This window comes from Alosa sapidissima, chromosome 20, assembly GCF_018492685.1.
Source record: "Alosa sapidissima isolate fAloSap1 chromosome 20, fAloSap1.pri, whole genome shotgun sequence".
NCBI classification, from domain to species: Eukaryota; Metazoa; Chordata; class Actinopteri; order Clupeiformes; family Clupeidae; genus Alosa; species Alosa sapidissima.
In genome coordinates, this window is record NC_055976.1 from 25,761,512 (window position 1) to 25,785,839 (window position 24,328).

General features: G+C 40.7%; 1 protein-coding gene across 4 annotated transcripts; it reads left to right on the plus strand.

Moving 5' to 3' along the window:
* Positions 1–261: 261 nt before the first annotated feature.
* LOC121694792 lies at positions 262–20,680 on the plus strand. 4 transcript variants are annotated; one of them, XM_042075132.1, is made up of 8 exons: positions 262–319; positions 439–480; positions 583–897; positions 1,450–1,749; positions 1,952–2,068; positions 8,326–8,344; positions 12,260–12,297; positions 20,505–20,680. In XM_042075132.1, exons 1-8 carry the CDS (start codon positions 295–297, stop codon positions 20,564–20,566), a joined length of 918 nt encoding a protein of 305 aa, XP_041931066.1. In that variant the 5' UTR covers positions 262–294; the 3' UTR covers positions 20,567–20,680. The 4 variants fall into 4 exon arrangements, with proteins under 4 accessions (XP_041931066.1, XP_041931067.1, XP_041931069.1 ...); XM_042075133.1 differs by lacking the exon at positions 20,505–20,680 and adding an exon at positions 12,522–12,734; XM_042075135.1 differs by lacking the exon at positions 12,260–12,297.
* Positions 20,681–24,328: the final 3,648 nt, after the last annotated feature.

Sequence of the window (24,328 nt, forward strand, 5' to 3'; positions counted from 1 at the left end):
GCAACAAACAAATATGAAAATGCTGCAACTATGTAATTGACATTATTTATGTCTGTGTGTCCTACACAAACCTGGGGATGGATAATCAGTTACAAATAAATAGCCTACAGTACTTTACTTACTTACTTGTGTTCATTATGTCAAATATCAGGCCCTGGTTTGTTAGCACTCAGGAAAGACTAATAAGTCAACTCTGGCCTGAGAAAGCCTCAGGACCTACTTCCACATACATGTCATTTCTTAATTCAGTCTGAAGGAAAACCTGCTACAGGCTTGGTTCTCACGAGTTGTGAGATGTTTATCCTACTGCTTATTCTTGGTAAGTAAATACTCATCAGGTATTGTAAATTAAAATGCTGAGTAGTTGGTACATTAAGTCAGGGAACTATTGACAGTGTATTTGCATTGATTTGTTCATTTTTTTTCTTTCTGTTGCAGTTACTGTGACTGAGGCACTTCCCCCAGTGGTCCAGCACACAAGTGTGTATTTGTTTAGTTGCATTGTGATACAGAAAAGTAGGAATGTGTGAAAAGTCAAAGCCATATAAATTCACCGTGTGTGTATATATCATATTTTTATAGGGGCTGCAGATGTAGATCCTGTACACCCTGCACGCATTTATGGATCTTACTCAAGTGTTAAAGTTGGAGGAACTTTTGAGTTGAGGTGCAGCACATTTGGATTTAAGAAACTTGAGGAAGAAATCTTTGTTTACCTCTGTAAGAACGGAGTCGGCATTGAGAGGGCCTCAACCAATATTGACGACTCCATTTTCCAAATTAAATGTGTCACTAAAGAGGATGCCGGAAACTACAGTTGCATGTTCTCCAAAACAAAACGGCATCCCAGTGAGGTGAAAGGAGAAGGAGAGAGTCCCATCTCCATTGAAGTGACTGGTAAGAGCTCTTGTCGCATCAGGATCGCAGTAATATTTGCCATAATTTTTTATATAATATTAATATAAATGAATTAGTATACAGGTTTGTGACTTGTTTTATTTACAATTTTTTTTGAAGAGTTAAAGGACAATTCCGGTGTTTTTGCTCTATTTCTCGAGGTCACCAAGTAGTATCGGTACGAAAAAAAAACGAAAACAATTGGTTCTACCTATCTTGAGTTGCTGCAGCCAACAGCTAGTGTAGCAAGGCACTTACAGTGCTACACTCTGGGGACATGTTCATGAGCCCCCATGTTATTGCCCCCAGAGTGTAGCACTGTAACTGCCTAGCTGCTAGATAACTCTATTTGAACAAATATGCAAAAGCATGCTTTTTTCTATTGTGTATTCCATGATAAATCAAACTCATGTTTTGGGTTGGTTTCAATTAAGTAAAAATAAAACTGATCAAAACAACTGAGCTTCAGTTTGATTGATATTACTTGAAACCCATGATTTATAATTTATGAAAAGAGTACTGACTCCTTTTCTCATGTGTGTGGTTGTGTAGATAGAGTCTACCCAGCAGCCATAGCTGCTAAGTCCATAGTGAGATCAGGGGCAGGAGTGGATCTCAGTTGCTCCTCTACTGATGCGCCCGACACCAGCGTCCTTCTTGCATACCTCTGCAGGAATCACACCATCATCGATGTTCAAATGTGGAATTCTCAGAAGAAACAGGCAGGTTTCCATCTAAAGACAGTGCAGGGGGGCAACACAGACAGCTACAGTTGTGTGCTGTCAGAACGTCCGCTGGCCGCAGTAGGGTTGGACATCTGTGGAATGAACTCAGTGTTCCTGCCGGTGTACGGTGAGAATTACAAAAGCATACCCACCATACCACAGACTGGGGCAAATATTACATATTTTATAATATATTATCATAATAGACCAATCTTGTGAAATCTTGTGTTGAAACACACACACACAGACACACACACACACACATACAAAGTGAATGTTTTTAACTTTATAAATGCTAACAGCAATTTAAACTCTTTGGTGTCCAACAGGGGAACAGAATGAAGAGTGGCCTTCCTGTGCGTGCAGTGGAGCTGTGATGGCCCCTCTATATCTGCTGCCCTCCTGCTTACTGCTGGTCCTTCTGCTTGTACTGCTCTGGCGGAATGGTACTTCTGAACTCGGTTCCTTACGGAGCCCAGGAGGCGTCATTGCAAGAGATTTGTACCGAGAGTATGTGCGCTCATTATGACCGCCGCTAGCATCTACTTCCTGAAATTTTGGTCAACGATACCCGGGACACCGAAACACCAGGGGCACATGAAATTTGGTGGGTATGTAGCCCCACTAGACTTTTACGGAAAAAATTTCATTTGGTCCCCGGGGGCCATTCCCCCACCGCGCTGGGCCCCCCGAAACCCCAAAAATGCAGTTTTTCCTAAATAACTACCTGAACCGTGGCACCGAGGATGAAGAAATATTTATGGTATGTTGGTCTCAAGGGCCCACATCAACCTAGCCCATAATCACTCATTTGTGATTTGTACCCCCCTGGTAAAAAATTAAAATGCAATATCATTCTGCTTTAATCGCCCCTCTCTTCAGTTAAGATGTTCAGAACTGCACCAAATTTTATGTGTATGATTAACCTGACATTCTCTGGGGGTATGCCAAGTTTTGTAGAATTTCATTCATGGGGGGGGTCTAAAAAAATTAAGTTATGTGTACATTTAGTGACTGTACACTCATTGGCCTGTAGATGGTGGTGCACACATATACACACGCACACACACACACACACAGGCACGCACATACTATCGGTATCGGCAATTAGAACGGCCGATACATAATTACAAATTCAGTAGGATTAAAGGAAAACCAAATATTCATCATCATTTGGCATCATTTCCAGTATTGGCGTCATGTAGTCGTTTGTCCACCAGATGGCGCATCGTTGCAGTGAGACGTAATTTTGTTGGAAGTTAATCTAAAGTGGGTTGGAAAGACAAGGACAACACTGTAGTTTACCACAGAGAACGTCTAATAAGGGTAGGATGATTTCAACATAAAATGTCATTCCCATTTCTTCTTGAAGCCGAAATAAATCTGAGAATGTTTATCGGACATGCTTGGTTTTTACTGCAGGTAGGCTACGTTAATCTTGTAAACTAGATGTACCGCAGAGCGGTACAAAATATGACCGCCGCCCAATCCAGCACATTTTTTCCACAAAAATAAATCACGCGGAAAGGCCTATATGATTCTAACTGTCTCACTAAATTGCATTATCCACACTCAATTCTTACTGGTATCTGCTAGACAACAAGTACCAAAACATGATTAGTTCATAGATTTCACATGTAAAATTCATTTTATACAAACCCACCCCCATCTTGCCTGTTAATAATTCTGAGAAATTCTTGTGTGCATGTGTGCGTGTACATGTTTATGTGTGTGGGTGTGAATGTGTGTGTGTGTGTGCTTGTGTGTGTGTGCTTGTGTGTGTGCCTGCGTATGTGCCTGTGTTTGTGCATGTGCATGCATGCGTACATATGTCTACTGTGTGAGTATGTGTCATACGAATGTATCTGTTTATGCACATGTGTGCACATGGAATGGGTTAAGATGACCCCTGGAGGCAAACATACAGAAAAAAATTGGCCATCCTAGGCCCTACGGTTCTCAAGATATTCACAGAAAACTGTGTCTGCCCTACCCTCCTTTCGGGGGGTCCAGTCCAGCGGGGAGGCTACAGATCAAAATGAAAAACGATGGTTCCATGCTATCCATGTGGGGTTACATGCCCACCAAGTTTCGTGTACCCCGGTCTTACAGTGTCCCGGGAATCCTTGACGGAAATTTGGACACTCGAAAAAAAAACAAAAAAACAATCTGACTAAACCTATATGACCGCCACTTCGCTGCGCGGTGGTCATAAATATAGCCTAGGAGGTAGCATTGGTTGAGTGATGGAGGCCAATTTGATTATGTATTTGTAGAAAACCATAAATGCGGTTATAGGCTACCAAGCAAATTGATAACAGCACTAATTCTATCTTTCGACTGTCATCCCATTCTCTTATGACCATAACCTAGGCTACTAGCAGGAGTAAAAGTGATGGTTTTCTAATGGAAAATATATACTGTAGGCTACCTGAAAGATAACCTGTCTATGATGCATCCTAAACATGCTGGGACATTTCTGCTCAAAGTCTCAAAAATCATCTGAGTCAATGTTCATTCCCAAACACCCACTATGCTACTTCAATCCTCTATTTTCAAAGTTGATTCAAGTAAGGAAGAGCATGGCTTAAAGTAAAGTAACTAGGACTGAAACATAAATTCGTCAAAGTGAATAATTCGTGTGTAGATTTATTAACGCACCCGTGATGATCTACATCTCCATTTACACCAAATGTTTTAGAGCGCACATTGAGAGATGTACTGTATCCAGGGCAGGGCTGTACCTACACATATTTGTTGCACGTGCTACAAAAATCATTCTTTGCACACCGGTCCGATACAGTTTTGCCTATGGCTATAGCCTACCGTGAGACTGAGATGCTTTTTGTTTGTTCGAAGTGCATATTTAGGGTGTGAGAGGGGAGTCGATGTGCTTTGATTCCAGCTTGGTAGTTGTAGTCTATGCGATTAAAAAGCATGTGTGTGTGAAGTATCCAAACAATGATAACACTTTCTTCATTATGGCTGCTTTAGCCACAGACTTTCAGCTACTGTACAGTGGGTCCCATTTACAAGTGTCCACTTCATTTGCGCTTTCCGTGATTCACGCAGCTGCGTGAAATGTCTTGCTACTGATATGCAAAACTATTAACTTTTTATTAACTGACACGCCATTTTGGACATGTCAGTTATTTGCACCACTGGGTAAAAAAAACTGCATTTTGTTTTAGACTACTGGTATTTAATTTGTGCATTGACAATTAAGTTGAATATCATATGAACTAGATGACTAAACTCTTGCATAATGTAGAAGAAGAAACATTCACAAAAATCCATGACATGACCTCTCTTCTTGATAGCTGTTAAAAACTGCATGGATCTGACAAGGATTGTTTTGTTTAATAATAAATAAACAAATAAATACATTATGCTGCTACCTTCTTCTTTTCCCAAATACAATGTAGCCTACAGGCGTACCTTTAATCAGTCCAGTTGCAATGGATGGACTGTGATGAACTGCCCTACTTGTGATTGTTTAGAGATTTTAAAGGTTTTATAACAATGCTACAAATTTACTACTTTGTGTGCGGCCCGCAAACACACATTCCAAACAAGCATACACAAAAGTTTCAAGAGTGGGGGATGGAGAAGAAGATGGAGACAAATTGATTAGTGTGATTTATTTTCGCGGAATGGATGTACAGGACTGAGCGGCGGTCATAGTTTGTACCGCGGTACATCTAGTTTTACTAAATCCTGCACACGTTTTACTAAATTGTGCACTCATTTTACTAAATTGTGCTCTCAATTTAGTAAATCGTGCGCACGACTTAGTAAAATGTGTGCACATTTTAGTAAATTGTGCGCACGTTTTACTAAATAGTGCGCTCATTTTGCTAAACTGTGCTCTCAATTTAGTATAATGTATGCACGATTTAGTAAATTGCGTGCACGTTTTACTAAATTGTGCGCTCAATTTACAACAATTAAAATGAGAGCACAATTTACTGAATTGAGAGCACAATTGAGTAAAATGAGTGCACAATTTAGTAACCCCCCCCTTGCGACATGTTCGCCCCCGGTTTCAGAGCTATTCTAAATGCAAAAATGCATAGAGGGAGTTATGACAAAACCGTGACTGTTAACAAACTATAAGCTATATAAGGTTGGCCCTATTCTAGGCCTATTACACAACATAAATTGTCACTAGGCTATGCTGGCGACCCAAAATAAAATCTCCTTTGGGAACCAATGGCTTACAGTATCAAGCGGACTTAAGCTGTCACCTCTTGGCGAAAAGTTAATAGTTTTGCATATCAGTAGTAATACATTTCACGCAGCTGTGTGAATCACGGAAAGCGACACTTCTAAATGGAACCCAACCCACTGTACAGTAGCTCAAGTTCTATGGCTAAAGCAGCCATAATGAAAGCGTTATCATTGTTTGGATACTTCACACACACGTTTTTTAATCGCATAGACTACTACTACCAAGCTGGAATCAAAGCACATCGACTCCCCTCTCACACCCTAAACACGCACTTCGAACAAACAAAAAACGTCTCAGTCTCACGGTATAGCCATAGGCAAAACTGTATTGGACCGGTGTAACGTTGGTACTAAATCATCCATTGCAAAGAATGATTTTTGTAGCACGTGCAACAAATATGTGTAGGTACAGCCCTGCCCTGGATACATCTCTCAACGTGCGCTCTAAAACATTTGGTTTAAATGGAGATGTAGATCACGGGTGCGTTAATAAATCTACATTGCGGCGAGTTGACACAAATTATTCACTTTGACGAATTTATGTAGTTACTTTACTTTGAGCCATGCTCTTCCTTACTAACCTGACCCTAGCCAGATGAATTTCGCTCCGCCTAGCTCCACTCATCCATCTGGAACCGATCCATTGAAGTGTTGCTTCAGAAGGCTGGGCCTAATCAAAAAATGCTTGCATATAATTGAATAAGCCACTTGTCCGTCATCTATTGACGTGCAACTTCAACCACTCACATCGAAGCCAACCCGTGACGCTAATAACAGTCTCACAGTCGCTTCTACGCTATGTCACATCTATGAAACTCCCGCCCTGCGTCCTGATTGGCTGTACCATAAAATCGGTTGCAGAAATCACTCTCAATGGAAGAGGTCCCAGATGGATGTGAGTGAAGCTAGGCGGAGCTAAGCGGAACGAAATTCATCTGGCTAGGGTCAGGTTACTTCCTTACTTGAATCACCTTTGAAAATAGAGGATTGAAGTAGCCTATATGGGTGTTTGGGAATGAACGTTGACTCAGATGCTTTTTGAGACTTTGAGCTAAATGTCCCAGCCCCGTGTTTAGGATGCATTATCAGGTTATCTTTCAGGTAGCCTATATTTTCCATTAGAAAACCATCACGTAGCGAACGTGTTGTGGCTAACTCACTTAGCTCCTGTTAGTAGCCTAGGTTATGGTTATAAGCAAATGAGATGACAGTCGAAAGATGCAATTAGTGCTGTTATCAATGTTCTTGGTAGCCTATAACCGCATTTATTGTTTTCTACAAATACATCAATAATCAAATTGGCCTCTATCACTCAACCAATGCTAACGGTAACATTATTTTACCTACTCTAGGCTATTTATATAATTTAAGATTAACGTAGCCTACCTGCAGTAAAAACCAAGCATGTCCGATTCGCAGATTTATTTCGGCTTCAAGAAGAAATGGGAATTACATGTCATGCAGAAATCATCCTACCCTTATTAGACGTTCTCAGCGGTAAACTACAGTCTTTTCCTTGTAGGAAGCGTAGTGTTTTTCCAACCCACTTTAGATTAACTTCCAACAAAATTATGTCTCACTGCAACGATGCGCCATCTGGTGGACAAACGACTACATTACGCCAATACTGTAAATGCAGCCAAATTATTATTATGATGAATATTTGGTTTTCCTTTAATCCTACTGAATTTGTAATTATGTATCGGCTGTTGTAATTGCCGATACTGATGGTAGTGCGTACCTGTGTGTGTGTGTGTGCGTGTTTATATGTGTGCACCACCATCTACAGGCCGATGAGTACAGTCACTAAATGTACACATAACTTAATTTTTTTAGACCCCCCCATTGATGAAATTCTATGAAACTTGGCATACCCCCAGAGAATGTCAGGTTAATCATACACATACAATTTGGTGCAGTTCTGAACATCTTAACTGAAGAGAGGGGCGATTAAAGCAGAATGATATTGCATTTTCATTTTTTACCGGTGGGGGGGGGGGGGGGGGGTGCAAATCACAAATAAGTGATTATGGGCTAGGTTGATGTGGGCCCTTGAGACCAACATACCATAAAAATGTCTTCATCCTCGGTGCCACGGTTCAGGTAGTTATTTAGGAAAAACTGCATTTTTTGGGTTTCGGGGGGCCCAGCGCGGTGGGGGAGTGGCCCCCGGGGACCAAATGAAATTTTTCCGTAAAAGTCTAGTGGGGCTACATACCCACCAAATTTCACGTGCCCCAGTGTTTCGGTGTCCCGGGTATCGTTGACCAAAAATTCAGGAAGTAGATGACGGGAAAAAAAAAAAAAAAAAAAGAGCGGCGGTCATAATGAGCGCACGTTTTCTTATATACCAAAAATATTTTGGAATGACCCCTCTAGGGTTCCGTACAGTAGTTCCTAGTGTATACATATCATAGAGTATTGGTGTCTTCTGTAAATGCTCTGTTTAACTCTGAACCTTACATGTTCACAGGTGTATGCAAGCGTAAGAGGTAAGAGACTGCCATTATATGTTTGCATTATCCTTTACAGTACAGATTTGATTTTCTTGTCTTGCTATCCCAATGACATCTGCTATTAGAGACTAGGGGTGTAACGGTACATGTATTCGTATTGAATCGAAACGGTACGGGCGTCACGGTTCGGTGCACGAATTTACACATAGAATACACGGTATAAAAATAAATAAAACTCGCGTGCGATTTAATTAATATAATGCAGAACTATTTTTAGATACGCGGGTTCTACAGACAATCTGTAGCCCCGCCTTAGCTCTGAAGCTCTGGTTGGTGCCTATGTAGCCTATTTTTTGTCAGGTTGATGGACAACGCAGTGAGTGAGTCAGAGATAACAGCACGAGTATGGCGAGTGGTGGCGACCCACAGGAGCTAGAGGACCCGCCGGCCTCTTTAAGATCCCAAGTTTGGGAAAACTTTGGTTTTCCAGTCAGTTGGAGTAGCACAGGCGAGAGAATGGTTGACAAGACGAGGACTGTGTGTCGGCGTTGCTCAGCAGTTGTTGGGTATGTGAGTGGTAATACATCTAACATGCTAACGCATATCCGACGCCATCACCCAGATGTGCCAGTAAGTGGAACGAGACGAAAGAAAACTGTCCAACTTCTCCTCCCTACAGTGCTTAACCAGCCATTAGATACAAATGCTAATAGGTCCAAACAAATCACTGAAGCAATCGGAATTTATCTGTCATCTTCTATGCGCCCGTATTCACTCGTAGAGGAACCTGGCTTCAAATATTTGCTATATGTACTCGAACCACGTTACAATATTCCATCCCGTCCACACATGAGTCAAACAATAGTCCCTTCCATATACAACCGAACACGGATGTTGATGGAGCACGAGTTGTCAGCTGCACCCTCCATTTCATTAACGACTGATGGTTGGACTTCTCGTGCTACGGAAAGCTACCTCACTGTTACTGCTAATTTTATTGACTCTAAGTGGGAAATGAAAGTGTCCGTTCTACAGACGAGGCCCCTATATGAGCAGCACACAAGCACTCACCTAGCTGAGAAGCTACAGGAGGTTGTGGCAGAGTGGAAACTAGAGAGGCCTGGAACAACTATTTCAGTGACCACAGACAATGCAAAAAATATTGTTAATGCCGTCAGAGAAGCAGGGCTGGGTCCGCATGTAGGATGCTTTGCCCATACTTTAAATTTAGCCGCACAAAAAGCACTAGCAGTCAACCAGGTATCTCGATTACTAGTAGATTACTCGTAGCACGACGGCTGTGCATGTTTTGGAGTGTAAACAGGTGATCCTCGACTTGCCAAAATACTGCCTCATACATGATGTATCGACACGCTGGAACTCCAGCTACGAAATGGTCGAACGCTGTCTGGAACAGCAAGTTGCCATTTACTCTGCGTTGACAGACAAGTCAGTAAAGAACAAGGACGCCTCACATCTGTCAGATCAGGAGATGAGCGTCGCAGAGAGTGTGGTTCAGATTATGAAACCTTTGAAGACCATCACTACAATGTTGAGCACTGAAACAACACCATCGGTTTCAATGATCCTACCCCTCAAAACAATGATAATGAAGTCTATGGAACGAAATGACGACGATGCTCCCATCGTCAGGGAAATGAAGCATGCCATCAGAGAGAACATGCAAAACAGATACATTGACCGAGATCTCCAGGATTTCTTTAATAAATGCACTGCATTGGACCCCAGGTTCAAATCGCTCCCTCACTTTGATCCTGTATCACCATAACGTCTTTGAAGATCTCATCACAGAAATTCTGAGCAGAACAGAGCAGGTATGTATTTAATGCTAACCCTAGGTTTTATTATTAGTCTTAACATATTGTTGTTACAGTGTTCACTGATGAAACCCAATCATTTACTGTTGTCTTTGTTGTATAATACTGCAGACTGAGACCGCAGAGACAACACAGGACGGGCCATCAACTTCACAGGCTACTTTCTTCTCCTCCAAAGAAGTCAGCCATGGAAGAAGTCTTTGGCTCCCTCTTCGCAACTGGTCAGAGGAACCATCCTGATTTGAAGCAGAAGGTGAAGGAGGAGGTATATGCCTACGTAGCCAAGGAAAGCACTTCTGTAGAATCCGACCCTCTTGGCTGGTGGAAGTCAAATGAAACGATATTTCCAAATCTAGCCAAGTTGGCCAAATGCTACCTGGCAGTACCTGCCACCTCCGTCCCAAGTGAGAGGGTTTTTTCAACGGCAGGTGACATAGTCACTGCCACAAGATCTACCCTCACTGGTGAAAGTGTGGACAAACTTGTACTTCTGAAAAAAGACTTAAAAATACAATGAAGCTACCTTTAAGAGATACATTGTCTTGTGATACACTGCCTCTTTTAAGCACAAATTGTTCTTTTCTTTTATACAGTTTAATTTAACTTCACCCATCAGAAATATGGACTATGGGACAGTTTATGTTCACCACAGCAAGCAGTGGTTTAACTGTAATGTGGTAATACAAAAAAAGTTTACTTCTTAATATTTTCTGAAGTGCACTTTAATAAATAAGATGAAAATTTGCACTTTAATAAATAAGATGCTGTATCTTCAGTTTTATTGCTGATTGTCTTATTTTGTTTAGAAGTTACAGATGGAGTCTGGAGATGATGTGGGGTACTTATTGTTTACTCTTCACATCTGGAGATGATGTGGGGTACTTATTGTTTACTCTTCACATCTGGAGATGATGTGGGGTACTTATTGTTTACTCTTCATATCTGGAGATGATGTGGGGTACTTATTGTTTACTCTGGAGATGATGTGGGGTACTTATTGTTTACTCTTCACATCTGGAGATGATGTGGGGTACTTATTGTTTATCTGGAGATGATGTGGGGTACTTATTGTTTACTCTTCACATCTGGAGATGATGTGGGGTACTTATTGTTTACTCTTCACATCTGGAGATGATGTGGGGTACTTATTGTTTACTCTTCACATCTTACTTTACACACCAGGTTGTTGCCTTCTGCATTTTTGTCTTGCTTTTCTCTCCATTGTACCGAACTCGTACCGAACCGTGATGTCTGAACCGAGGTATGAACCGAACCTTGACTTCTGTGTACCGTTTCACCCCTATTAGAGACACAGACACATAATGTGATTCATATGATATTTTATCATTGTATTGTGAGGATCTGTTTAATTCTCTTTGTACAATGTAAATGTCACTTCACTCACTGTTTTCATCACTCTTTTAATTTTTCCATGTCATTTTTTCCTGCCTTTCTTTTACAATTATGTAAACAAGAAAAGAAATCACTGTTGTACACACAGTTCCCTGACACATAATGCTGTCTGGTAGTCTTTTGAGGTGTGCACTTAATGTTTTAATGTCATATATCCTCTTTCCCTGGTGTGAAATATGAATACACTTGTGGTGTAGGGATGGGAGAGAGCAGTGACCGCAACCGGTCTTGAATCCAGGTCTCCGGGGGTAATCAACGTGCAACTTGACCAAAACGACATAGAGCCATGGCTCTTTGCTGCATGTTTAGTGCCCCGGAGACCCGGGTTCAAGACTGGGTGGGGTCACTACTCTCTCCCTTCGCTACATACGTTGTCAGAAGTGGGATGGCTGCCGTGAGGCCATTGGAGGCGTGCCCGATGTGTGAGCCGTATGAGGGGCCCCAGGATAGGTTGACCCCTGTGTGGGGTACCCCAGAGATGGGTGTGGAGCACCCTGGGATGGGAGAAGTATGGCTGGTGGATGCGTGAGGGATGGCAGTGTGTGTGAAGTGCATGGGCACGCTTCGCGAGGGGGAGGGCAGTGTGACGGAGTGCCGTCACTACGGTTGAGTATGCGCTCTGACTGCCATGTCGACGAGGTTTAGTACTCTGCTCCCTCCCTTCGCTACATGTGGTCTTCATTATCTGCTTTCTTTACAGGGCCCGCAACAATTGGAATGAGTTCTCTGATTATCATGGTAAGTCTACCAGAAAAAAATAAGAGGGGGGTAGGGGGCTTCTTATGTACTGTGATGCAACAACTTGAAAGAGTACTTGGAACAACAACTTGGAAACATGTTTTGCACAGTCCTCACAACTTGTAACCAATATCACTTTAGAGTGAAAAATAAACACTTAACTTGGGCTCTTGCTGTGTACCTGGTTCCATAATCTCTATAATGTACATAACGGCTTGCTGCAGGTTTAAGGAGGTTCAGTCCACAGGACTGATATGCACTTACAGACTGCATCGTTGGAGATGATGATTAGCCTGGGAAGCAACCAAATCTGAGAGTTAATTTAACTTGCTCCTGGAAATCCATCTGACCTCCATCTGACCCCCTCTCCCATTGAAACTGATTTTCAATCAGCTGAGCCAATCAATGGGATGGTCTATGATGACAGTCACTTCTGTAAAGGACCAATGGTTTTGATTAGCCATTTACTGATACTGCTCCCATTTCTCGCCCTCATCTCCAGTCAGTCTCCACGGTCCTATCTCATTTATAGACAAAAGCCCGAGTCAGGTTACTACGAATGAACTTGCAATGAAGAACTTTTTTAGAATGTATGCCACCCTCTAAAACATGTTTACGACATGGTTATACCTGACATTTTTACAACTAGATGTACCGCATAGCGGTACAAAATATGACCGCCGCTCAGTCCTGTACATCCGTTCCGCGAAAATAAATCACACTTCAATTTGTCTCCATATTTTACTCCATCCCCCACTCTTGAAACTTTTGTGTATGCTTGTTTGGCATGCCTGAGTGTGTGTGTGCGGCAGCACAGAAAGTAGCCTACTGGTGCTGAAAAGGTGACTAGATTGTAGAATAGCCAAAGAAGATGTAGCATTGTTATAAAACCTTTAAAATCTCTAAACAATCACAAGTAGGGCAGTTCATCACAGTTCATCCATTGCAACTGGATTGATGAAAGGTCACTTACACCTGTAGGCTACATTGTATTTGGGAAAAGCAAAAGGTATCAGCATAATGTAATTTATTTATTTATTTATTTTTATGTATTTATAAACAAAAACATCTCTGTCAGTTCCATGCCGTTTTCAACAGCTATCAAAAACAAAAGTCATTTTTGGATGGATGGATTTTTTGTGAATGTTTCTTCTTCTACATAAGATTTTAGTCATCTTTAGTTCATGTAATACTTTATTGTCAATGCACAAATTAAGTAACAGTAGTCTGAAACGTTATTGTTAATGCACAAATTAAGTAACAGTAGCCTAGTCTGAAACGAAATGCTGTTTTACATCTAACCAGTGGTGCAAATAACTGACATGTCCAAATGGGCCTTGATGAAATGCGTCGCTAGACTGTTCATACACATTTTAACGGGCCAAAGTTGAAGAGCTTTTGTCCGTTATTGTTCGTGCAAATATAGGCTGATTCATCTTCCCTTGCATTGTGTAACTGAGGTCCATGGCTAGTCTGGCTTTCATCAGACCAAGCTCAATCTTTTAAGAAATCAAAAAAATAAATAGCGGGCAGATCAGGCTGGGTTCACCCAGCCTAGTCCATAGGCACCCGATATTGTTTAATTTTCCGATTGAGAAATACACGCTCTGGCTATTCTAAATGCAAAAATGCATCAGGGAGTTATGACAAAACAGTAACTAACAAACTAGATCCTAATAGAAAGCTGTTAGCTTCCCTAAGCTACAGGTAGGATTATAAGGTAGGCCTATTTACAACATAAATTGTCAATAGGCTATGCTGGCGACACAAATAAAATCTCCTTTGGAAACCAATGGCTTACGCCTTACAGTATCAAGCTGACTTAAACTGTCATATCGTGGCGAAAAGTTGTAATAACATTCACGCAGCTCCATGAGTCAAGGAAAGCGCGAATGAAGTAGCCACTTCTAAATGGGACCCACTACACAGTAGCTTAAGGTGTGTTGCTAAAGCAGCCATAATGAAATGAAGGTGTCATTGTTTGGATACTTCACACACACGTGCTTTTTAATTTCACAGACTACAACTACCAAGCTGTAATCAAAGCACATCGATTCCCCTCTCACACCCTGCACGCACTTAAAACAAAATAAACAGGCGTCTCAGTCTCACGCATGTATAGGCAAAACTGTATCAGACCGGTGTAACGTTGGTAAATCTTCCATTGCACAGAATGATTTTGTAGCACGTGCAATAAATGACAGTTGAAAGATACAAACAGTGCTGCTATCAATTTGCTTGGTATAACCGCATTTATAGTTTTCTACAAATGCAATCAATCAAATGCCTCCATCACTCAACCAACGCTAACGGTAACATTACCTAGGTCCTTATTGATATTACAAGATTAACGTACCTGCAGTAAAAACCAAGCATGTCCGATAAACATCCTCAAATTTATTTCGGCTTCAAGAAGAAATGGGAATTACACTTCATGTGAACATCGTCCTATCCTTATTAGATGTTCGCTGCGGTAAATTACAGTCCTTGTAGGAAGCGTCCATTGTTTTTTCCAACCCACTTTTTACTTCCAACAAAATTACGTCTCACTGCAACGATGCGCCATCTAGTGGACAAACGACTACTTATCGCCAATACTGAAAATGCAGCCATGATGATGATGATGAATATTTATTTTGGCTTTCTTTTAATCCTACTGAATTTGTAATTATGTATCGGCCGTTCTAATACCGATAGTATGTGGGTGCCTGTGTGTGTGCATGTGTATATGTGTGCACCGCCATTTACAGGCCAATGAGTGTACAGTCACTAAATGTACACATAACCTAATTTGTTTAGACCCCCCCCATGGATGAAATTCTACGAAACTTGGCATACCCCCAGAGAATGCCAGGTCAATCATACACATAAAATTTGGTGCAGTTCTGAACATCTTAACTGAAGATAGGGGCGATTAAAGCAGAATAATATTGCATTTTCATTTTTTACCGGGGGGTGGGGGTGCAAATCACAAATGAGTGATTATGAGCCAGGTTGATGTGGGCCCTTGAGACCAACATACCATAAAAGATTCTTCATCCTCAGTGCCACGGTTCAGGTAGTTGTTTAGGAAAAACTGTTTTTTTTTGCGGTTCGGGGGGCCCAGCACGGGGGGTGGTGGTGGTCCCCGGGGACGAAATGATTTTTTTTTTGTAAAAGTCTAGTGGGGCTACATACCCACCAAATTTCATGTACCCCGGTGGTTCGGTGTCCCGGGTATCAATGACCAAAAATTCAGGGAGTAGATGACGGGAAAAATTCTTGAATTGTGTGCATGTGTGCGTGTACAAATTTATGTTTATGTGTGTGGGTGTGTGTGTGTGTGTATGTGCGTGCTTGTGTGTTTGCCTGCGTATGTGTGTTTGTGCATGTGCATGCATGCGTACATATGTCTACTGTGTGAGTATGTGTCATACGTATGATTACTGTAAATGTATGTGTGTGCGTGTGTATCTGTTTATGCACATGTGTGCACATGGAATGGGTTAACATGACCCCTGGAGGCAAACATACGGAACAAATTGGTCATCCTAGGCCCTACAGTTCTCAAGATATTCACAGAGAACTGTCTGGGGTCCAGTCCAGCGGGGGGGGGGGGGGGGGGGGGGGGCTACAGATCCATGCTATCCATGTGGGGGTACATGCCCACCAAGTTTTGTGTACCCCGGTCTTTCAGTGTCCCGGGAATCCTTGTTGGTGTACGTCACTAAATGTACACATAAATTATTTTATTGTAAGGCCCTCCATGAACGAAAGTACACAAAACTTGGCATGCATTCGGAGGGTGTCATAATGATCCTACACTTTTAATTTCGTGCAGTTTTGACCTTGTCAGCCAGAGATATTGTGATGAAAACACCTAATTTTTTGCTTTTTAATTTTTAACTAGGTGGCGCTATACATGAAATAAGTGGTAATGGGATGGGTTGACATGCCCCCTTAAGACCAACATACATAAAAAAGGTGGACCTCCTAGGCCCTACGGTTCTCGAGATATTCACAGAAAACTGTCTCCGGCCACCTACAGGCCAGTTGGTGTATAGTAACATAAATTAATTTATTGTGTGGCCCCCCATGAACGGAATTCCACAAAACTTGGCGTGCATACAGAGGGTGTCATAATGATCCTACAATTCCAATTTCGTGCAGTTTTGACTATGTTAGGTCACAGATACCTTCAATTACAACACCTCATTTTTACTTTTTTGTGTTTAACTAGGTGGCGCTATACATGAAATGAGTGGTTATGGAATGGGTTGACATGGCCCCTTGAGATCAACATACAAAAAAAAAAAGGTCCTCCTAAACCCTACGGTTTTCGAGATATTCACAGAAAACTGTGTCTGCCCTACCCTCCTTTCGGGGGGTCCAGTCCAGCAGGGGGGCTACAGATCAAAACGAAAAACGATGGTTCCATGCTATCCATGTGGGGTTACATGCTCACCAAGTTTCGTGTACCCCGGTCTTTCAGTGTCCCGGGAATCATTGACGGAAATTTGGGCATGCGAAAAAGAAAAAAAAAAAAAAATCTGACTAAACCTATATGACCGCCGCTTCGCTGCGCGGCGGTCATAATAATATCCCAATACCAAATAAACAATAGAGCAGTACAAAATATGACCTCCACCCAGTCCAGCACATTTTTTCCACAAAAATAAGTCACGCTTGTCAAATTGTGTTCATTTCCTACTTTGTTCCTTTTTTTGTGTTTGTAATTGAGTGTGTGCAGAGTGTGTGGTTGTTTTTGTGTATGTGTTTTGTGTGTGTTTTTTTGTGTGTGTGTGTGTGTGTGTGCGCGCGTATGTTTGTGTATGTAGGTGTGTTTGTATGTGTGGGTGCATGTGTGTGAGGGTGTGTGTACTGTATGTGTGTTTATGTGTTTGTGTGCGTGTTTGTGCGTGTCGTGTGTATGCATAATGTGTGTGTGCATGTGTAGTGTATGCGTGTGTTGACGTGTCTTTGTGTGTGTGTGTGTGTGTGTGTGTGTGTGTGTGTGTTTTTACAGTATGTATGTGTACATAAATAAAGCAAATCAGGGAACCACCTACTCTTTGCGATAAGTGCCATGGGATCTTTAACCCTTAGAACCCTAAGCTGTTTTTAGGGCATTTTCACTACCTTTATTCATAAGGATTTATTCTGGTCATTGTAAGTGCCACACACACATATTATATGTTATACATGTTACATTATACACATACATATATACGTATTGTTTTTTTCAGCAGAGTGTATTAGTACTACCATTGATTTTATTTTAATTTTTAAAGAATTAAAATATAAAAAGCATATTATAAAAATTCTTATATTTTGACATTTATCTCACCACAGCAAGCTCATAGCTCTACATGCATTTCATGTGTGTGTAGGGCAGACTGTCCTGAATCGGGTATATTCCCACAAGGTGCTTTGAAAATGAGAACCAAAATTATTTTTCAGACTTGTGAGGTCTGCTGTTCAGACCCTGAAGGGATTTATTTTCTGTTCATTGCTTTTTGTGAGAGTTTTTCTACTTATCTCAGTAAGGAAAATAAATCAAGAGCCTGTGTTGGGTACAAATATGTCTTCTGAAAGCCTAAACAGAGCCCAGCCAAAAACTCCAATAAAATTTTGATCAACTTTGAGGGGCAGCTATGACCATGCAGAATTATCCAGACCAAACGTGATGATTTTGCTACCTACTATTCCTATTTATGTACCAGCATGCACAATTTGAGCCTCCTACATGGTTTAGTTCTTGCGCTGTGGGCTTGTGAACTTTGACAAAAAAAAAAGGCTGAACAAAATCGACACCCCCCTCCCCCTGTAAAACTGGCTGTATCTTGGAAAGTATTGATCTTACATAAGAGTAATTTTACAGTGAGTCTCCTGGGTAACATAGGTACACCTGGTATTTTTTTCAGAATTTTTTGAGACCTAAGTGCGTGGGCCCTGGTTGAATTGACGTGGAATGACCCGCATATATGATTCTAACTGTCTCAATGAATTGCATTATGCACACTCAATTCTCACTGGTATCTGCTAGACAACAAGTACCAAAACATGATTAGTTCAGAGATTTCACATGTAAAACATATACAACCCCACCCCCATCTTGCCTGTTCATAATTTTGAGAAATTCTTGAATTGTGTGCATGTGTGCGTGTACATGTTTATGTTTAAATGTGTGTGTGTGTGTGTGTGTGTGTGTGCGTGCGTGCATGTGCTTGTGTGTGTGCCTGTGTGTGCGCCTGTGTGTGTGCATGCATGCGTACATGTGTGTGTATGTGTCATACGTATGATTACTGTGAATGTATGTGTGTGCGCGTGTATCTGTTTATGTGTGCATATGGATTAACATGGCCCCTGGAGGCAAACATATGCAAAAAAATGGTCATCCTAGGCCCTACGGTTCTCAAGATATTCACAGAAAACTCTGTTGGTGTACAGTCACTAAATGTATACATAAATTAATTTATTGTATGGCCTCCCATGAACAGAAGTCCATGAAACTTGGCATGCATTCAAGTTCAAGTTCGGTTTATTATCATATGTATTTAGTAGGCCTACAATACAATGAAATGCATTTTGCTCTGTCACTCACATGCAGTATAACAGACAAGGAGACATATAACAGACAAAACAGACATATAAAGTGCATAGTGCAAGACAGAAAGTGCATCAACTATTCAACAGTCTGACCACCTGTGAAAAAAAACATTATATTACACTATAACATTACATTCAGAGGGTGTCATAATGATCATACACTTTCAATTTTGTGCCGTTTTGACCATGTCAGCCAGAGATTTTTGCTTTTTCATTTTTTAACTAGGTGGCACTATAAATAAAATGAATTGTTATGGGATGGGTTGACATGGCCCTTTAAGACCAACATGCAAAAATGGTGGTCCTCCTAGGCCCTACGGTTCTCAAGATATTCACAGAAAACTGTCCGGCCACCTACAGGCCAGTTGATGTACAGTAACATAAATTAATTTATTGTAAAAAAAAAGAAAGAAAACTCTGACTAAACCTATATGACCGCCGCTTCGGTGCACGGCGGTCATAATAAATAGGCTAATTCCTCACTAGGCCTGGGAATGTGCAACAACTACTCTAAATATTAATTAATAAGAAAAATTGACTGGGTCAACATTTAGAGGCCCAATATTTCATGATATTGACCACTGCAAATAACGACTGCTAGATTATGACTGCTGTCATTGGCATGTTGCGTGCTTCTGATTTTCATATTCTGTAAGTACCGTTATCATTCCACAAGTAGTCCATCCACGTCAGTCCGAACTTCATCGTCACTGAGTCATTAAGTAGCTGAAATACACTGGTGCACAAAACATGAAACTATAAATCTCTGCTGTATTTGTGTGAATAACTATTTTTCACTCTGTGTAAACTGACGATCCAGCTTTCAAGAATCCTAGAGGCTTCCCCTGAGGCAGAAACCTGTCCTACACCAAAACATCCCATATGGACTTGTTTTCAATTACAAGAAGTATTTCATTATTATTGAATAAAAATTTAACATGCAACTAAAGCTGCAAAGAAAATTGCACTTTCAGACCTTCAAATTCCGTGACTTTTGGCATTGGTCTAATAATAGGCTTATGCATCCCATTTACTCATCTGTGCATGCCAGATTTTACACCTTTTTTAGGCAGTAGGCTAACTGTGGTTGATCACTAGGTCTTATCATAAAAAAACTGCTCCAATTTACGATTTTTTGGTCCCAAAGGAATATTTACGCCACATCCACAAACAGACCCAGAGGTTGTTGTTAGACTGGAGTTTTCCCTTAACAATGACCAAACCAAACCGAACCCACCAAAGCCACCCTTTTGCACATGCAGGGCACAAAGGTCAAGGGTGAGTCGCTGTGTAATGCAGGCCAGGGTGTGCGTTCACAAATAGAACCTTCCTCTGCAGGACCTTTCACTTGTCAACTTCTCCTTTGCATTTCCTCTGTTGTAAATCTCTCGGTACTCATGACCTCATTTTCTGTTCCTAAAAAGATTGCATGGTTCTCTGTTATAGAGCTGTGCACTTGTTTTTTTCCGCATTTCTGACAGTAACAGGAGGCTAAAAATAACATTGATCAGTGAGTGACAGTCACTTTCCATGTCTGCTTCAGCTGTATGTTAGAAAACTTATCACACCATTAGCCCCACATTCAAATGTTTGTTTTTGTTTTGTGAACTTTCTTTCAGATGCGGCTCCCAGTGAAGCAACCTTAAACATTTTGAATATCTGCAACATACAGCACCAATGAAGAGGAAGGGAGACACCTTGTGGAATAGTATTGCCATACTTTTAAGTATAAGTATACTCTTTTGATCCCGTGAGGAAAATTTGGTCTCTGCATTTATCCCAATCCATGAATTAGTGAAACACACACAGCACACAGTGTTCACACAGTGAGGTGAAGCACACTAATCCCAGCGCAGTGAGGTGCCTTGCTCAAGGGCACTTCAGCCGTTCCTACTGGTCGGGGTTTGAAACGGCAACCCTCCAGTTACAGGTCCGAAGTGCTAACCAGTAGGCCATGGCTGCCCCTAAAGCACTTTAGCACTGTCTCTGTTCTTGAAATATAGAAATAAAATGGCTTAAGCTCCTTAATAAACTCTTGTGCTATGAATGATAAATAGTACTCATGAGTGTCAATTCTTTTTGGTAATAATATAACATATGAAAAACAATAACATTATATGAGAAGATATTTCATGGTGCTTCTGGATTTTCAATTGCATTTATCCAAACGTTCACTTGGACCTTTTTAAATCTCACCAGAGAATTCTCTCATTAGTGGATTAGAGAGACTCACTACTTATCTGAATGTTTTCATATGCTGTAATACTCATTTCCTAAGGAGAACATTTGTTAATGAGAACAAATCTCTCACTCTCATCAATATATGGGCGTAAGAGGAACTGCAATATAACGGTTTAGTTATAATGATTTTTTTGCACAGATTCAGGACTCCTATGTGTTATGTTGCATTTCAATAGTGCGTGTTGAATGTTAAGCAGCTGTATGTAGCACTGCACACCCAACGCAAATTTCCCTTATGGGACTATGAAGTTCATCTAAAAAAATACAACAAAAGTTTTGTGGCTAACTTTGCTATAAACAGGGGCGGAGCCAGACACTGTAAACATTCGGGGCTTAGCCCATTTAATTTTTTAAATAACCCCCTAACTACATAGTTCTCAGTAAAAATGTCAAGTTTTTTTTTCCTGAAATTGCACTGTGCCTATTTACAAGGGCATTGTTCCCACCTCTTTTGGGGTCAACCATCAAGTGCTGGACCTCTATAGAAAGCTGAGAACCTGTAGCTTTCGTAGGAAGCAGTCAAGATAACTGTGTGATGTACTGACAAAGAGCTACAGAGGCTAGAATATATTTTTTTCTTTCTGCCGGATTACAAGCATCTCTGAACTGACCACATTTCAGCCCTCTAGGTCACTTGATATCCCTAAGCCCTAGCAACCAGAAAAAAGTTGTTCAAAAGTTGTGTGCAAAAGTTGATCAATATAGAATGAAAATATGAGTGCTTTAGACTATTATTTGCCAAGGTATGCCCATGCGTTTTGTAAAATGCCTATGGATACTCCCCATAGGACTTTTTGTTATCCAAAATGCATACTGACAATCAAATGCACATGAACCCCTTTGTGTAGAAGCATAATCCTGGTCTCAAATGAAAGGTAACACTTTGAGGTTTCTTGTGGACTATTTAGATTGTATGTCAGGTGTTCTGATATAGACTGACTACACAAAATATGGAATAATTACAAAAAAAGTCTCTATTTTTGCATTTACTTTGTTGGTTCAATGAGTGTGTATAAGATAGACTATACATCTGTACAACTAATATTGGATAATACAACATGAAGATTCAATTTCTATGGATTCTTGTGAATATTTCAGTACCCAATATGAGGCATCTACTTATTGTGCTGCAGCTACACTGCAGCCAGAAGTCAGGGTATCACCAAAAGCGGAGGAGGGGGAGGGGGGCATTTTGGATCAAATTTAATTGAGACATAATAAAATTAATCTGAGAATGTAAAGCACTATACAGATTGTACATGAAAAAAAGTTGTCATTTTTGGATTCCCAAGAGTCAAAGCTTTGAAATGGTGTATAACATTACTATGCTACATAGCAATATGGTGCATACAATTGATTTAGAATGTTGGGGGGAGGGGGGTAACCGTCCCGCCGGCGGGACACTGAAAGTTATTTGGCTAAATAATGACTTTTAGTGAATTTTGTGTAAACTAATGGACACATTGACACTTAAAAAATGTGAAACTAACATTCAACAGATTCAAGGATTCAAGGTCAAAATTATAGTTTTGGGTCTTTCAAGAGGCAATATCTGTTCATATCTGTTTAGCATGTACTTAGTTAATTAAGCGTTTCTTATGGTTTGTATATTATTGTATTTGTTTATTTTCATTAGGCTATTGTTTGATATGACATTATTGTTTATTATTGCTATTCTCCTTCTTCCTCTTCCCTGATCTCATCTGTGTGACAAATATATAGAATATCTTATACTATAATATACATAATATTATGATATAATTACAGTATGGCCAGTCATCATGATACAAGGGTATTTTAGAAGGAATGCATTATCATCTTGACATAGGCGTTTCTAAATTATATTAATTTTGTAATTTAGCAAGATTATTCAGGCCCCTTTACACAGGTGCATAAAATCAAGCACCTAGATTATGAATGCAGACTGCATGGTGCTTGATTAACACACTTATGGAAAGGGCCCTTTCCTCTCAATATATCATTGTAATGTTTTTTTTTTTAGTTAATAATTAGTTAGGCAGCCAAAACAACATAACATGACTTATATTTATGTGGACTCTTGGATTATAAGATCTGTGGTGGTGGATAGGATATCAACAAGGTTTAAGGTAGGCTTATGCAACATATGACACTGAAAAGTTGACATGGGCAGATAACTGTTAATGTTTTTTTCTGACATTTCAAAACAGTGTAGCCTAATTTATTACAAGACGAGGATCACTTTGTTTTGGGAGCTGGAATTTCATATTCTGCAGTAGGCTTAGCTAGCCTATGAGAGTATTGAATTTGCCTTTTCCGCCGACGAACGAGGACATTTAACGTTAACGTTAAGCATTTAGGGAGCTAGCCAAGTAGCCTAACGTTAGCCTGCCTAACTGACAGAAAGCTCTTAACGTGAAATCACCAACCTGAAACAACACCATCCGTCAGTTCACTGGGCGATGCTGTTGCTTGAACGGAGCTGGGTGGTCTTTTGAAAAACTTTCTAATATCCATAACGTTTCAACAACATGTACACAAAGTGTTTTATCACAGACTGTAAAAGTGACAGACTTCTGACAGAGGCTTTTTGGAACACCGAAGCCATGATGTAGCGTTGTCAAGGCAGCATTTTCACTGGATCTAAACAAATCAATCTAACCATTGAAATCACCATAGCCCAGAGACCTGGCATAGATCGTGTAGCAAGTCAAATTATTTTTCAATATTGGGCTTTGAAAATAAGGGATATATTTCCTCAGTAATAGAGCATTTGGTGACATTTATAGAGAAACCGAGGGGAAGTTATATTGGAAATAAGAGTTGCCGGGAATTTAAAACACTAAAAAAAGATTCGGGGCTTTTGAAAAAAGATTCGGGGCTTAAGCCCCCTAAGCCACCCCCTAGCTCCGCCACTGGCTATAAAGTCTCTTACACCGATCTCCACTGGTCCTGTGTGTGCTTGTCAGCCACATGTCCTTACTTCTGCTATCAGTTCTGCATACTTCCTTTGATGGCCTCCACCATGACATCTTCAAAGGACATAGTTAGAATAGTCTGCTCTCAAAGCAGTCATCACAATACACTGGGGAAATTGCACTTGCCTTCCGACATCCACCCGGAATGTCCAATCCTGAGCTTTGCCCCATCTTCCTGTATTGCCTGTGTTCACCCTAAATGTCCAATTCTGAGCTTTGCCCCATCTTCCTGTATTGCCTGTGTT

What these genes read in the sequence shown, in the direction of transcription:
- LOC121694792 (XM_042075132.1), top strand. Translation starts at nt 295, where the DNA reads ATGTTTATCCTACTGCTTATTCTTG. An exon ending in CATCTCCATTGAAGTGACTG is followed by an intron (nt 898 to 1,449) that starts GTAAGAGCTCTT and finishes GTGGTTGTGTAG; the next exon opens with ATAGAGTCTACCCAGCAGCC. An exon ending in TGAGTTCTCTGATTATCATG is followed by an intron (nt 12,298 to 20,504) that starts GTAAGTCTACCA and finishes ACTTTCTTTCAG; the next exon opens with ATGCGGCTCCCAGTGAAGCA.